Source organism: Jaculus jaculus, chromosome 4 (assembly GCF_020740685.1).
Source record: "Jaculus jaculus isolate mJacJac1 chromosome 4, mJacJac1.mat.Y.cur, whole genome shotgun sequence".
Lineage (NCBI taxonomy): Eukaryota > Metazoa > Chordata > Mammalia > Rodentia > Dipodidae > Jaculus > Jaculus jaculus.
This window is the reverse complement of record NC_059105.1, coordinates 49,507,209-49,520,514: the sequence shown is the minus strand read 5'-3', so window position 1 is coordinate 49,520,514 and position 13,306 is coordinate 49,507,209. Positions and strand designations below refer to the sequence as shown.

At 42.9% G+C, this 13,306-nt stretch overlaps 1 protein-coding gene across 1 annotated transcript; it reads right to left on the bottom strand.

The window, feature by feature from the left end:
• Positions 1 to 9,015: 9,015 nt before the first annotated feature.
• On the bottom strand, positions 9,016 to 10,809 carry LOC123460144 (astrocytic phosphoprotein PEA-15-like). The gene has a single exon (XM_045147742.1). It carries the CDS (start codon positions 10,695 to 10,697, stop codon positions 10,305 to 10,307), a length of 393 nt encoding a protein of 130 aa, XP_045003677.1. The 5' UTR covers positions 10,698 to 10,809; the 3' UTR covers positions 9,016 to 10,304.
• Between the last annotated feature and the right edge of the window lie 2,497 nt (positions 10,810 to 13,306).

Genomic DNA, 13,306 nt, shown 5'->3' with positions numbered 1-13,306 from the left:
TTCCCTCTGGGGGCCAACAGCTATTTCTGTAGAATCTTCTGTTTTCTACTATTACAAGTGAAAGAAAGTAAGTCAACCTGGCTTGTGTCTTCTAGTGTTCTTGAATTTAAATTATTGACAAATTATGTATTTATGTTTTACACAATGCTTTGAAATATGAGTATTATTTCAAGCTAATACCTCATTTTTGTGGTGAGCACACTTAAAATGTATTGCTATAAATACAATGCATGATTAGTAACTATGGTCACTGTTGCAATAGACCTCTTGAACTTACTCTACCTCCCTAACTGAACTTCTGCATCTTGTTGAGACAACAGACATTAAAAATAGCTCATCTGCCCAGGAATCCACTTGGCTTGAATAATCACACTTTCCTTTGCTAAACAATTCACCTAGCAACTTGTTGGCAAGTCGGGAACTTCTACCTGCCCCCAACTGTGCATACAGCCTATTCCAAACAATGACATGAGTTTCCTTTCCCTTAGTGACAATTATTTCTCATCATTTTCTATTAAAATATGTTCTCTGATCTACCTGGGATCAGAATGGCAGGGGGTATTCATTCTAGACTTGTGTTGGGTACATATACAATATGACAAACTGTGACCTTTAACTTTTAGGGAGAATCTATTTGCCATCTTATACATAACTGGACATCTATATAATTAAAATCAGATGCATCACGGTAAGGGACATGAACAGTAGAGAAATGCTTATATCCTGGGGCCCTTGAATACTTTCCACTCAAGTAGTTCACTGCCCCTCCTGGCAATGTATTTAAAACCTTTGCTATCACTTTACTCTTGATAAAAGTTCTTGCTTCTTCATTATTTTTATGCCTCTTTATTTCTTTGACTAACATACCAAGATCCCAGAAACACCAATCAGAGACCACTGGTGACACTTTCACCATATCTTTTGTGATAATGGTTTATACTTATTGTCAAGTCGACAGGACCTAGAATCACAAGCTCCTGGGCATGCCTGTGAGGAGTTATCTTACTTAGGTTAGTTGAGGTGGGAAGACCCATCTTCACTGCGGGTGGTACTATTCCATAGGCTGGGTCATGGACCATAGAAACGAGAGCCGGCTATCAGCAGCATCTGTAGATCTCTGCTTCCTCACTGCAGACTGAATATGACCCACTGCCTCAAGCTCCTGCCACCACGCCTTTGCTGCCATGATGGGCTGTAACCTGGAGCTATGAGCTGAAATAAGCCATTTCTCCCTAAGCAGAGTTGAGTCAGGTGTCTTGTCTGAGCTGTGAGAGAGTAATGTCTTTCCAATTCCCCCCTGGCCCAGCCAACCATTAGTAATCCCCATTCTACTCTCTGCTTTTAAGTAAGTTTTTAGATTCCTTTGAGATTGTATTTTTCTGTGCCAGACTTATTTTGCTTAATATAGTGTCTTCTAGAATAGAGTATGCAGTCACAAATGACAGAACTTCCATTTTTTTTTTGTTTAATTATTTGAGATCGACAGAGGAGGCAGATATATAAAGAGATATATAGAGAGAATGGGGTATGCCAGGGCCTCCAGCCACTGCAAACGAACTTCAGACGCATGCTCCCCTTTGTGCATCTGGCTGATGTGGGTCCTGGTGAATCGAGCCTTAGGCTTCATAGGCAAGAGCTTAACCACTAAGCCATCTCTCCAGCCCTAACACTTCCTAACGATAGCATTTGTGGCAGGAAATTTTTCCCCGGGGGAGATGCAAAACAAATGTCTTCACCCCAGATAGGGCTCAGATGACAGACCAAAGTACAATTGCACCAATACCAGTTTGGTAATCCAAGTTTTGGGGGTTACTTACAGAGCAGGATGAGGAGTTGCTTACTGGAATGTGGAGGCCCTAAAGCAGCCCACAACCAAGAAGTCTCATCCCATCTTGGATGATGACCTCCCTATGGCTGCCTGGAGCTCCCTGTGTCGGGATTACCTCTGGGAATGGACGTTCAGAGCACAGAGACAACAACGCCGTGCTTCAGTGGGACTCGTCTTCCCGTGAGCTTTTACCCTCTATGTGCTCTGTCTCCCCGTGGGCCGATGAGACCTCAGGTGGGGGTCTGATGGCCTTCCCCATGCCCTTCCTTCTATGGGGGAATGTCAACAGGCTCAGTCTCAAGAGTCTGTTGTGAGTTGTCACAGATATTTTGATAAAACTGGCAATAGTTGTTTACTGCTTTCAATACGGAATTTGCCATTCAACAGTATTCTGCTCTGTATATACAATATCTTTTGTCATTATAAAAGCTCAGCCCCCACCCCTCAAAAAAAAATCCAGAAAAACTGGGTGTGGTGGCACATGCTTTTAATCCTCAGGATTAAACCTCAGGAGGCAGAGGTAGAAGGATTGCTGAGAGTTCAAGGCCACCCTGAGACTGTATAGTGAATTATTGGTCAGCCTGGGACTACATAATGAATTATTGGTCAGCCTGGGCTACAGCGAGACCCTACCTCAAAAAAAAAAAAAAGCAAATGAAAATAAATAAATAAAAGCTCAGTTCATCTCAAAGGCCATAAGACAGTTTATTCTAGAACCAAATATGAATGGCACCTATTGCCTTCTAAAACAATATTTCTCTTGCCCATCTCATCCTTTAGAACATGAATTCCCACATATCATCCACCTCCTGTGTCTGGGCACACAGTGTTAAATACACAGAATGGACATATTAGGCCCAAAATCCTGACAGTAGCTAATAAGTGGGGCCAACTACATCTTTACTTCTAGCCACTATTTCCAAAATACCTCAGAAACCTATGCTAAAGTGCTGCAAATTACTTCTATAGTTGGCAAGTCCATTTTCAGCATCAAACAACCACTTTAATGCTTAAAGGAAACCTACAGGCTCCTGTGCTGGAGAACAAGCCCGGACACTTCCAAAGAGCATATGCAGGCCCTGCACCCATATTGGGAGTTAATGGGAGAGGGACGGTGAAATTGCATTTCCTCCACCCTCTCATCTTTCTGATCACAGGGCATGAACAGCAGTTGTAATAACACTACAACTGGCCCTTTGTCACGACAGCAAAAGCTAAGTCCTTCCATCCAGGCTGGTTAGTGAGGTACAATGATGCTTCCATTTCTATACCTCAGCGTATGTATTTCTAAAGTAAGGAAAGTATGTGGACATGGCTTACAAACACATCCTTTCAAACAAGTCAACCAACTATGCCCATCACCAAGCTCATCATCTGGTCAAAGAACCGCAGCAAACAGAAAAAGTACTTAAAATGCCACAGAGGGTTGATGTAGTCTTATCCTTAGGACTTAGGAAGTAGTTCCATTAAAATGAGAAATATGTTGCTTTAATGTTTTTTTCCTAATGACAGATATATCTTTATCAGTTTATCATATGAATTTACCATAAGCCAGGTCATTGGTGTAGCAGGTGAGGTCATTCTATAGTGTTATTTTTAATTCTAAGGCTTATGATTTGATTATCCATATTGCTCTGATAATCATGAACTAAATGTCCAAATGGTGTCCACTGCCTCAGGCAGCTACTGTGCACATCAAGTGTGGCTAGTCCGAGCTGAATGTGCTCTAAGTGGAAATGAACACTGGATTTTATGGAAAAAATGAAATACTTAAAAGTCTTTGCATTGTTTACAATAGGAAGTGACAATGGTTTAGATATGTAGATTTAAATAAAATATATTGCCACATTTAATGTTACCTGGTCATTTGTCCTTTAATTAATGTTGATACCAGAAAGTTTAAAATTACACATGCAATTGTCATTATATGCCTATGGGAAAGTGCTGACTTCTTAGACCCTCTATGTTGGCCTGATGCCTGATTACTGTCCATTCCAGCTTTCTTCCATACTTTCAAACTGTAGGGCAAAATAAAATCATAAAACCTAAGTCATGAACATTTGCTTCTTTTAAGGATCTTTGGTAATTTTACTTTGTAAAAGTGTGGTAACATAGATATTTTCCATTTTACTTGTCTGAGTGCAGTTCTGTGATGAAGTATATGTCCACATTATATAGAAACATCATCATCATGCATCTATAGAACTTTTCATCTTCCCAAAAATGTCAGCTCCATAATAAAAGTCCCCATTTGTCCCCAGAACCTAACAACCACTATTCTATTTTCTGTCTCTCAATCTGGCTACTTTAGTTACCTCAGATAAGTGGAATCATGTCTTTGTCTTTGTGTGTGATTGGCTTGTTTGACTTAGTGTATGATCTTCAGCATTCACCCATGATGAAGTGTATGTCAGAATTTCCTGCTGTTTCAAGGCTGAATGTTATCTGGCTGCATGTATGCTGGCATTATGTTTATGCATTCATAGGCTGATGGACATGTGAATTTCTTCCACATTTCATCCACCATGAAGAGTTGTTGTGAACAGTGAATACACAAATACTGCATCATAGTTTTAGTATGGAAGGATGGAGAAATCAATCACTTAGTTGAAGGTAGGTAAAATTATATCATGCTTGATCACAGAAGTCCAAATAAAAATGCTATGCTGACCTAGGCAGGGGAGCAGTAGAAATAAAGTTTCTCTAAAAACAAAGAGCTCATGATCACTAAGATTTTATGAGCAAGATTAGTAATAGAATTATATTCTTATGGATGCCAGTCACCACTATCAAAAATTATTTTGAGGCCTGGAGAGATGTTCAGCAGTTAAGGCGCTTGCCTGCAAAGCCTAAGGGCCTGGGTACAATTCCCCAGTTTCCATGAAAAGCCAGATGCATGGTGGTACATGCATCTGGGGCTTGTTTGCAGCAGTTGGAGCCCCAGTATGCCCATCCTGCCTGTGTATGTGTGTCTCTGCCTCTCTTCTCTCTCTCTCTCTCTCTCTCTGCTTGCAAATAAATAAAATTTTAAAAATTATTTTGAGTTCTTGAAATAGTTTAGTAAATGACCTTTACAATACCTTTTTCTCAAATTTTGGGACTTCTCTTCCCAGATCTAAGTCAAGCTCTTGTTACCCAGGCTGAAATATCTCTTTGGCAATTATTGTGCAAAGAATAGATATAAAATGATAAGTTGTTTAGGGTGTTTGATTTTGCTTAGAGAACTTTGTTGTCTGCATCTTAGATAATCAAGTCCTACAGCAGTGCACAAGTTCAATTAGTGAAGTCTAAAAGAATGAGAAATATCAGAATGTGTTATGTTTAGTGAAGATGCTGTTTTGTGTGCCCTTTGTTTAGTTAAACACACAACTGCTTGTTGTGTGAGAGTTACAATGTGAGGAAGAAGGGCTGACCACCTTCCTGGATGCCTACTAAGTATTACCTGATGATGACAACGAGTTCTGCTCTCACTCTTCTTAATTTTTTTTTTATTTGATGAGAGAAGGGGGAGGGGAGAGGATGGGCATGCCAGGGCCTGTAGCTACTGTAAATGAACTACAGATGCATGTATCACCTTGTGCATCTGGCTTGCAGGGAATTGAACCTGTGTCCTTAGGCTTTGCAGGCAAGCACCTTAATACTAAGCCATCTCTCCAGCTTCACATATTGCTTCCTTATATCCCGTTATCCTTTTAGTCTCTCCTCCTTCTACCTATGTCATGTGTGTGTATGTGTGTGTTGTGTATATTATTATTTTTTTAATTTTATTTATATATTTTTATTTATTTATTTGAGAGCGACAGGTACAGAGAGAAAGACAGATAGAGGGAGAGAGAGAGAGAGAGAGAATGGGCGCGCCAGGGCTTCCAGCCTCTGCAAACGAACTCCAGATGCGTGCGCCCCTTGTGCATCTGGCTAACGTGGGACCTGAGGAACCAAGCCTCGAACCGGGGTCCTTAGGCTTCACAGGCAAGCGCTAAGCCATCTCTCCAGCCCTGTGTGTATTATTTTTAAACTAAATCTGACATAAGATAGTATGTCCGGCTTCTAAATGCATTTTGTATATTTCCAATCTTTTGCCTCAGCCCTGGATCTCTTTATTGCAAGCCTCCATTTGAGATTTTTAAGTGTGAAAGGAAGAGTATTCTGATAACACTGTAATGGGATGCATAAGTGTCTTAGTGATGGGAGTGTAAAGAACAGACCATGCACCTATGTGTAAAGACCACACTCTGTCCTCCTGCCCAGAGGCAATCAACCCAGAAGTCTGCAATATCACTCACTTTCACTTCTAACATACTCTCCCCACCATTTCTCTCTGTCTCTCTTTTGAGGCAGGGCCTCGCTCTAGCCCAGGCTGACCTGGAATTCACTGTGTAGTCTCAGGATTGCCTCAAACTCACGGCAATCCACTTACCTCTGTCTCCCGAGTGCTGGGACTGAAGGTGCCCACCGCCACGCCCAGCAGCAGTGCTCTATTTCAGTGTGCATTAGGTTTAAGTGCAAGTGGCTAAGATGCTCCACAACAGCTACTTAAATGAGATGGAAGCGATTCCTCACAGAAGAGGAGTGGAGTGGGCTGTGGTATGGACCAAGCTGAACTCATCCCCCAGCCCTGACTATGGCCCTTTTTTCTCCCAGGCAAGGACAACTGGATTTGCATTTCCCACAGAAAGAAGGTAAGATGATTTTTCATCTCATTGGCTACAACCTAGTCACATGACTATGTCAAGCTGTCAGAAAACATGGAAAATATAATCTCTTTTCTGGGTAGGCATGTACCCATCTTAAACCCAAGAATGCTGCCATCCTCTAAGACTGGAAGCAGGGATAAGGGGACAGCTAACAATCCCTATCAATCAGGACACCTGAACTGTCCAGGCTTTGGCATTGGCCCAACCTCAGTTTACACAAACACTGGCCTCACCTCTGAGGTCTGGTGGCCCACATAGTCCAAAGCCAATCCCTAGCCATGCTCACTTCTTTACTTACACTGCATTTTTCCACAAGAATTAACAGCCCCATAAACACATGCATCCATCAAGACACCGAAGAAATGGAACTTCCCAGTAACGTAGACATAATGGAATCTTAATTCAAGTACAAATGCATATGTTCTTCTCTGAAACATGAGACATTTCTGAGATATTTGGCCCTGGCAAGTTGCCTGGAAGCCTTCTGCCTCATTTTACCAGAATACAATTTTATGCTGCTCTGCCTGTTGCCAGCTCAGAATGTAGACAAACCAGTATCCATCTTTGCTTTATAGACCTTGCTGAGCCAGTCCACAATAGGACTCAGTCTGCCTGGTTCCACCCACCACAGTGGGCCAGGGCTCCATGTCCTGCAGAGTGCCCTAGAGCCATATTACTGCAATCAGCTTTAATCAGAGTTACCACATCCAAAATGGCACCAACATTATATGGCAGAAAAAGATAAAATATAAGTGTACACATTTGCTTTTCCCAAAAGTAAACAAAACGTTTGCACAATTTTCTTTTTGTTCTCAGCTTGCCTGCAATTTTCTCTATGTAATTAATGTCATAAAAATATAGAGAAAGTAAGTTGTAACTTTTCCCATGTGTAGTTACTAGCTCCAACTTGAATATGGCTCGATATTTGAATTGAAAAACATGTTCATAAAAGCAAGCCTAAGTAACTACAGATGTCTGCTTAGAAAGGAGCTTGAGGATCTGGGGAGATGGCTCAGCAGTTAAAGGCACTTGCTTGCAAAGCCTGATAGGCCAGGTTCAATTCCTCAGAACCCATGTAAAACCCCATGCACAAAGTGGTACATGCATGTAGAGTTTGTTTGCAGTTGCAGAGGCCCTGGCACACCCATACTCACTCTTTCCGTGTCATTCAAATAAATAAACATATTTTTTTAAAAAGGAACTCAAAGCCTGGTGTGCATGCAAACAGAGCTTTGGAAATGGCCTGGTGATTAGCTGTTTTAACTACTGACCTTTTCTGAGAAGGTTTTGTTTGCTTATTTCTAATATGCCAATGTGCCAAATTTCTGGTTCTAATAAAATACATGTAGTTCTAAATGAGAATTTTCTTTTTTCTAGGCCATATTTTTAATGTTCCTATTCCTATCCAAGCTATGATGATGTCCAACTAAGAACTTTCTTCCCTTTCCATTTCTTAGGAAGTCAGATGATTCCTGGCCTGGCTCTGGCAGCCTGTGGCCTGTGCAGTTGCACATGGCTCCATACTCTGGGTCACCAAGCTTGGTTTAATGATGTGGATTGAAATTCTTTAAAATGTTATATTCAAACATACCTCTTTTTTAAGTTTTATTTATTTATTTGAGAGAGAGAGAGAGAAAAAAAATGGGTGTGCCACGGACTCTAGCCACTGTAAACAAACTCCAGTTGCATGTGCCACCTGGGTCCTGGGGAATCGAGCCTAGAACTGGGGTCCCTAGGCTTCATAGGCAAGTGCTTAACCACTAGGCAATCTCTCCAGCCTGATTTATCTTACATTTTCTTTCTTTTTTTTTTTTTTTTTTACAGTACAGTCACCTTTATTCCAGAGTTAGAACAAGGCCGTGCGCGCTGCAGACAGAGGAGCACAGAATAGGGGCCACCTCATCGCAGCACAAAGGGTGGGAGGGCAGGTTAGTCGTTTTAGTTTTTTTTGCTTTAGAGAAACTGCTAAAAATTATCCTGCCTCTTCCATTTCTTTCATAAGGAAGGCTCCATCTCTCTCACACACATATAACATCTCAGATGTTATGATGGAAGGACGATTCATGGTAATTTCCCTCTTCCCAATTTTACAAGTATCTGTCTTAAGGGAGAAGCCAATCAGGACTGGGGTGACTTGGGAAGGTCCCTTAAGGCAAAACCATGGAGTCTTCGAGGTGTGTGTGTTAAGGCAGGTGTCTGCAGCAGTGGCCAGAGGGAATGGGCAGGTTGGGTAGGGCTAGGAGTTGAGGGTGTTCTCTAACCAGTCTGGCTTCTTCCCTCTTCTAACGACCAGCCCACCCCTCCCCCTGAAGCTCTGTACCCACATCCTAAAAGCTCCTACTTTCAACTTTCTACAAAGTAGCTCCTGAGTTTACATGTAAATTTGTTTCTTTTAAAGCTTTCTTTTTTTTTTAAATTTAATTTATTAGTTTTCATTTCAGTGAATACAGGCAGTTTGGTACCATTATTTAGGCTCATCTGTGATCTACCCCCTAAAGCTTTCTTTTCTGTTTAGACTGTGTAGTAATTTGACTGTGCCACACCCTTTACTGTGGCATTCCCCGCTCACCCCCCACTCTGGCCTAGACAATAAGTTAATGCTAGACAGCACAAAAAAAGGGCAGACATGGCAGTGCGGGTTTAATATACATATATGTAGAATATATATGTACACACAGTTAGCACGGTCAAGGTAGGGAAGGGCAGGTCAGTCTTGGGACAGGAGGAGGCTAGGGTTACTCACTGTACTCTAGTGATCTGACTAGGAGGCAGCCACAAGCCCATGTTGAAAAAGATGACCAAGTCCCTTCCTGGATCGAATTGGGGTGGGAGTCAGTGCAAAAGAAACAAACAAAAAAAACTTCTTTCTGGCTTGGGATGTTCTAAACCCGAGATAGGGAAGGCGGCCTGCGGTATCCACATTGGGATCCTATAGGTATGGTCAAGTTGCAGTTAAAACCTAAGGATCTCATTTCCCAACCTCCCTTGGTTCAACATCAGTATATGCAACAGTCTGTAGACAGGAATAAAAGAATGGAAAAGGACCCATCTCTGCCTGTAGTCCCATCTCAGGCTCAGTGGTGCATGTTCCCTGCATAGTCTGCAATGTGGAAGTGAGGGGCACTAAATGCTGGCTTCTCTATGGGCTTGATCTTTGGGACCAGGAAAGGATCTGGTCTTCTCATTAGATCCGTGACACACTCCTCCTAGGCCCATTAGAAGGGACCACTGACACTCTGACCTTCCAGCCTGAAGAATAGCAAGAAAGAAGATTCTAGCCAGTACAGCCTAAGAGTATAAACACTGAGCCCTGGCTTTTCTCTGCCCCTTCCTGTGGGGGTTGAGTGGCCTCTTTACCTTCTCCACTGCTTTTCCTTAAATCTAACCATCTCTCCCATACCTCATCTTCACCTTAGCTCCTCAAGGTAAGATTCTGCTTTCACACTTCAAATATATGGGAGGAGAGTGGAGGAAAGAGGAGGAATGTGCCAATTTCTGTTCATGTAGAAAATAGCCCCCACCTTCTCCTAAGAGTGGGGAAACTAAACCACCTTCATCCCCTGACTCCCATCCCCTCATGAGGAAGAGGAACTAGATGAGCTAGACATATAGACAGACAGCCAGAGCGTGCGCACACGCACACACATGCGCATAGTAAGGGGGTTAGGACCAGGTTAGTACATGGGTATGGGGCAGGGAGATGTCCTTGCCCCTTCCCATAGAGGATGGGGAAGGGAGTGGTCCGATGAAGGTGCAACCTTCCTCCTCTTCCTCCCCCTTGCTCAGGCCTTCTTCGGTGGGGGAGCCAATTTGATGATCTCTTCCTCAGAGGGCTGCCGGATAATGTCTTTGTACTTCTTGGCACTGGGGATACGGGTTAGCTTGGTGTCCAGCTCATCCTCCTCAGAGATCTTCAGCACTCGGGTTCTATAGTCAACCACCATAGTGAGTAGATCAGGACGGCGGGAGATCTCGAAGATGTGTTCAATGTAGGAAAGGTTGTCTTTGTCCAGCTTATTGTGGCTCTCCAGGAAGCTGAACCAGGCACTGCCTGTAGTGATCTCTTCACTCTTCTCACTGGGGGTGTCCTCCTTGCAGGCTGACTTTAGCTGTTCCAGATCTTCAAGGGTGATGTCATTGGTTAGATCCTGGAGGAGAGTCCCGTACTCTGCCATGACGCCTCCGGAGCTGAGAGCTCAGGGCGCGGGCACTCCCGGGGTCCCCGGTTCCTAAGCAGCCTCCGGAGCCGCCTCCTGGACTCCCGCCACCGCTGCTTCTGCCGCCGCCGCCGCCGCCTCTTCCGCCCCTGCAGCCGGAGCCGGAGCCCAGCACCGCCTCACCTATCTTACATTTTCTATGTATGTGTGTGTGGAGGGCAGAGGTCATGGGATTTGTGAAATTATGCTTTGCTCATGTCCAGCACAGGAGAGACATACAGTATGTGTGTACGCGTCCTCCCTGCAGCTCCACTCACAGCATCACGTCCCCGCAGCCCCCGAACACAGCGTCCCTATGGAACTGTGGCAGGAGTATCAGCGAGGCTATAAGCAAGCCCACGGTAAGTACACTGTATGATGAAGAAACAGAGTCACCAGTAGGTCTTAGGAACCAAAACTTACTGAAAGCACTGAGAGGGCCATGGCATTATAAGAAAGATGAACGATCCAGAAGACCAGTCACCAACTGTTATAAGTGCTATGTCCCCGTATCAGTGAGTCACCTAGGCTGGAAAGGGTCCTTTCTGGCTGGTAAGTGCAGTGTAGAGAACAGAGCTAGAATGCATGGGTATCAAGAAGAAAAATAAGGGCTGGAGAGATGGCTTAGTGGTTAAGCACTTGCCTGTGAAGCCTAAGAACCCCGGTTCGAGGCTCGGTTCCCCAGGTCCCACGTTAGCCAGATGCACAAGGGGGCGCACGTGTCTGGAGTTCGTTTGCAGTGGCTGGAAGCCCTGGCGCGCCCTTTCTCTCCCTCTCCCTCTATCTGTCTTTCTCTCTGTGTCTGTTGCTCTCAAATAAATAAATAAATAATGAACAAAAAAATATTTTTTTAAAAAAAAGAAGAAACATAAAAACCAGTGAGTTCATATCCTATAATGTTTCAACAAACACACACACAAGCTATGAAAATTAAGGAATGATGATCTCACGTAGGTTAAACACACATATCTTCACTGGAAAGTGGTGTTACATGATATAAAAATGAGTGGAAACAGTCACACTTTTCTTTCTTAGAATGGGATCAAATAGCATACCAACAGCAACAACACACCATGACATGTTGAGAAATACACCAGAGAAAAAAATTCTCTTCACTCTGGTGCATTAGTTACACCTTTCTTCCTGCTTTTACAAGGGTGCCACATTTTCCCTGTGTGCTGGTCATACATACTATGTCAGCGGCTCAGAATCAGCCCATTTCTCTGTTAGACTCACGATCTTTTGTTCTCTCTCTATTTTTGTTGTATTTGCTACTCAGGCCAAAACACAATCCACAAAGGAGCTGGGTTTATATCACCTGAAGGTCCTCTTTAGTTACTTGAAAAATGAGAAGATAAAATGTAACTGAACCAAGGCACCTCTCCTGGCAAGCTGGCAATCCAGCACATTCTAACAGTTTCTGCAAGCCTCATACTGTCCACCAGGTGCCACTACCAGGTTTGCAGAAACAGGTAACATTAAAGGTAAATTGTGACAAAGTTCTTGTTTGGCTATCCACTTCCAGTGGATTACATAACTGCATCATTGTGTTTTAAATAAAGGTTTTCTTAACCACTCCTTTTATGTTGTTTAAAATGTCCATTACATGTTCCTTTCAGAATTTAAAACCGTGGAGAAATTTTTAAAAAGATGTTGTCAACATCTAGAGGAAACAACTGCCTAATATTGGAGTTATTTTTTTCATGTTATTTTTCTTCTCGGCATAAGGCAATAAAAACTTAAGCCACAGTGTTGCAGGAGATATCTGCACACATATCTGACAAAAGACTTCTACGTAAAAGAAATAAAGACTTTCCACAAATCAATGGGAACAAGACAGAAAGTCCAAGTGAACACAGAGTACCCATGTGGTCAACACACACATGAAAAGGCACACAACACCCTTCCCTCCTCTTCTCTCTCTTCGCTCAAGGACTGGTCCAGCTGTATAGTAATTTCATTCAGCTTCCCGAAGAACCTAATCTGCAAAGTCAGTATTCTTTACTGTTGGGGAGGCAATGACTGGGACAGGGCAAGAGAGAGGTTTCTGGGGTGCCAGTAGATCTATTATCTATATCTCAATGGCAGGTGTATAGGACTGTTCATTTGGTAAAATTGGATGTATGTACTTAAAACTTACATGTTTGATTATAACTAGCTAGATTTCATAGTAAGCCAAGCTTTTCAGCACAGGCTACTCAGGAGGTTGGGGCAGGAGAATAGCAGGTTCAAGTACTTCCTGGGCTACAAAGTGAGTTTAGGACCAACCTGGGCAACTTACTGAGTCCCTGTCTCAACATACATCATAATAAAAAGGGCTCGGGATATAGCTCAGCAATACAGTGCTTGTTAGTATGTGTAGGACCCTAGGTTTAAACACTATGACTGCCCCCAAATAAAAGTAAAATAGGACAAAGAATGTACTTGAAGGTACATATTTGAATGCTTCTCTACAACATCAAGATAAATGTTTAGAGGTGGAAAATTCAGGTGCTTATTGATGACAACTACAGGAAAAGGCACGTGAAGTGCCAACTCCAAGAGAAGAAGGCCTCTTTCCTACATGGTGCCAATGCTATAGTAATCAT

What these genes read in the sequence shown, in the direction of transcription:
- LOC123460144 (XM_045147742.1), bottom strand. Translation starts at nt 10,697, where the DNA reads ATGGCAGAGTACGGGACTCTCCTCCAGGATCTAACCAATGACATCACC.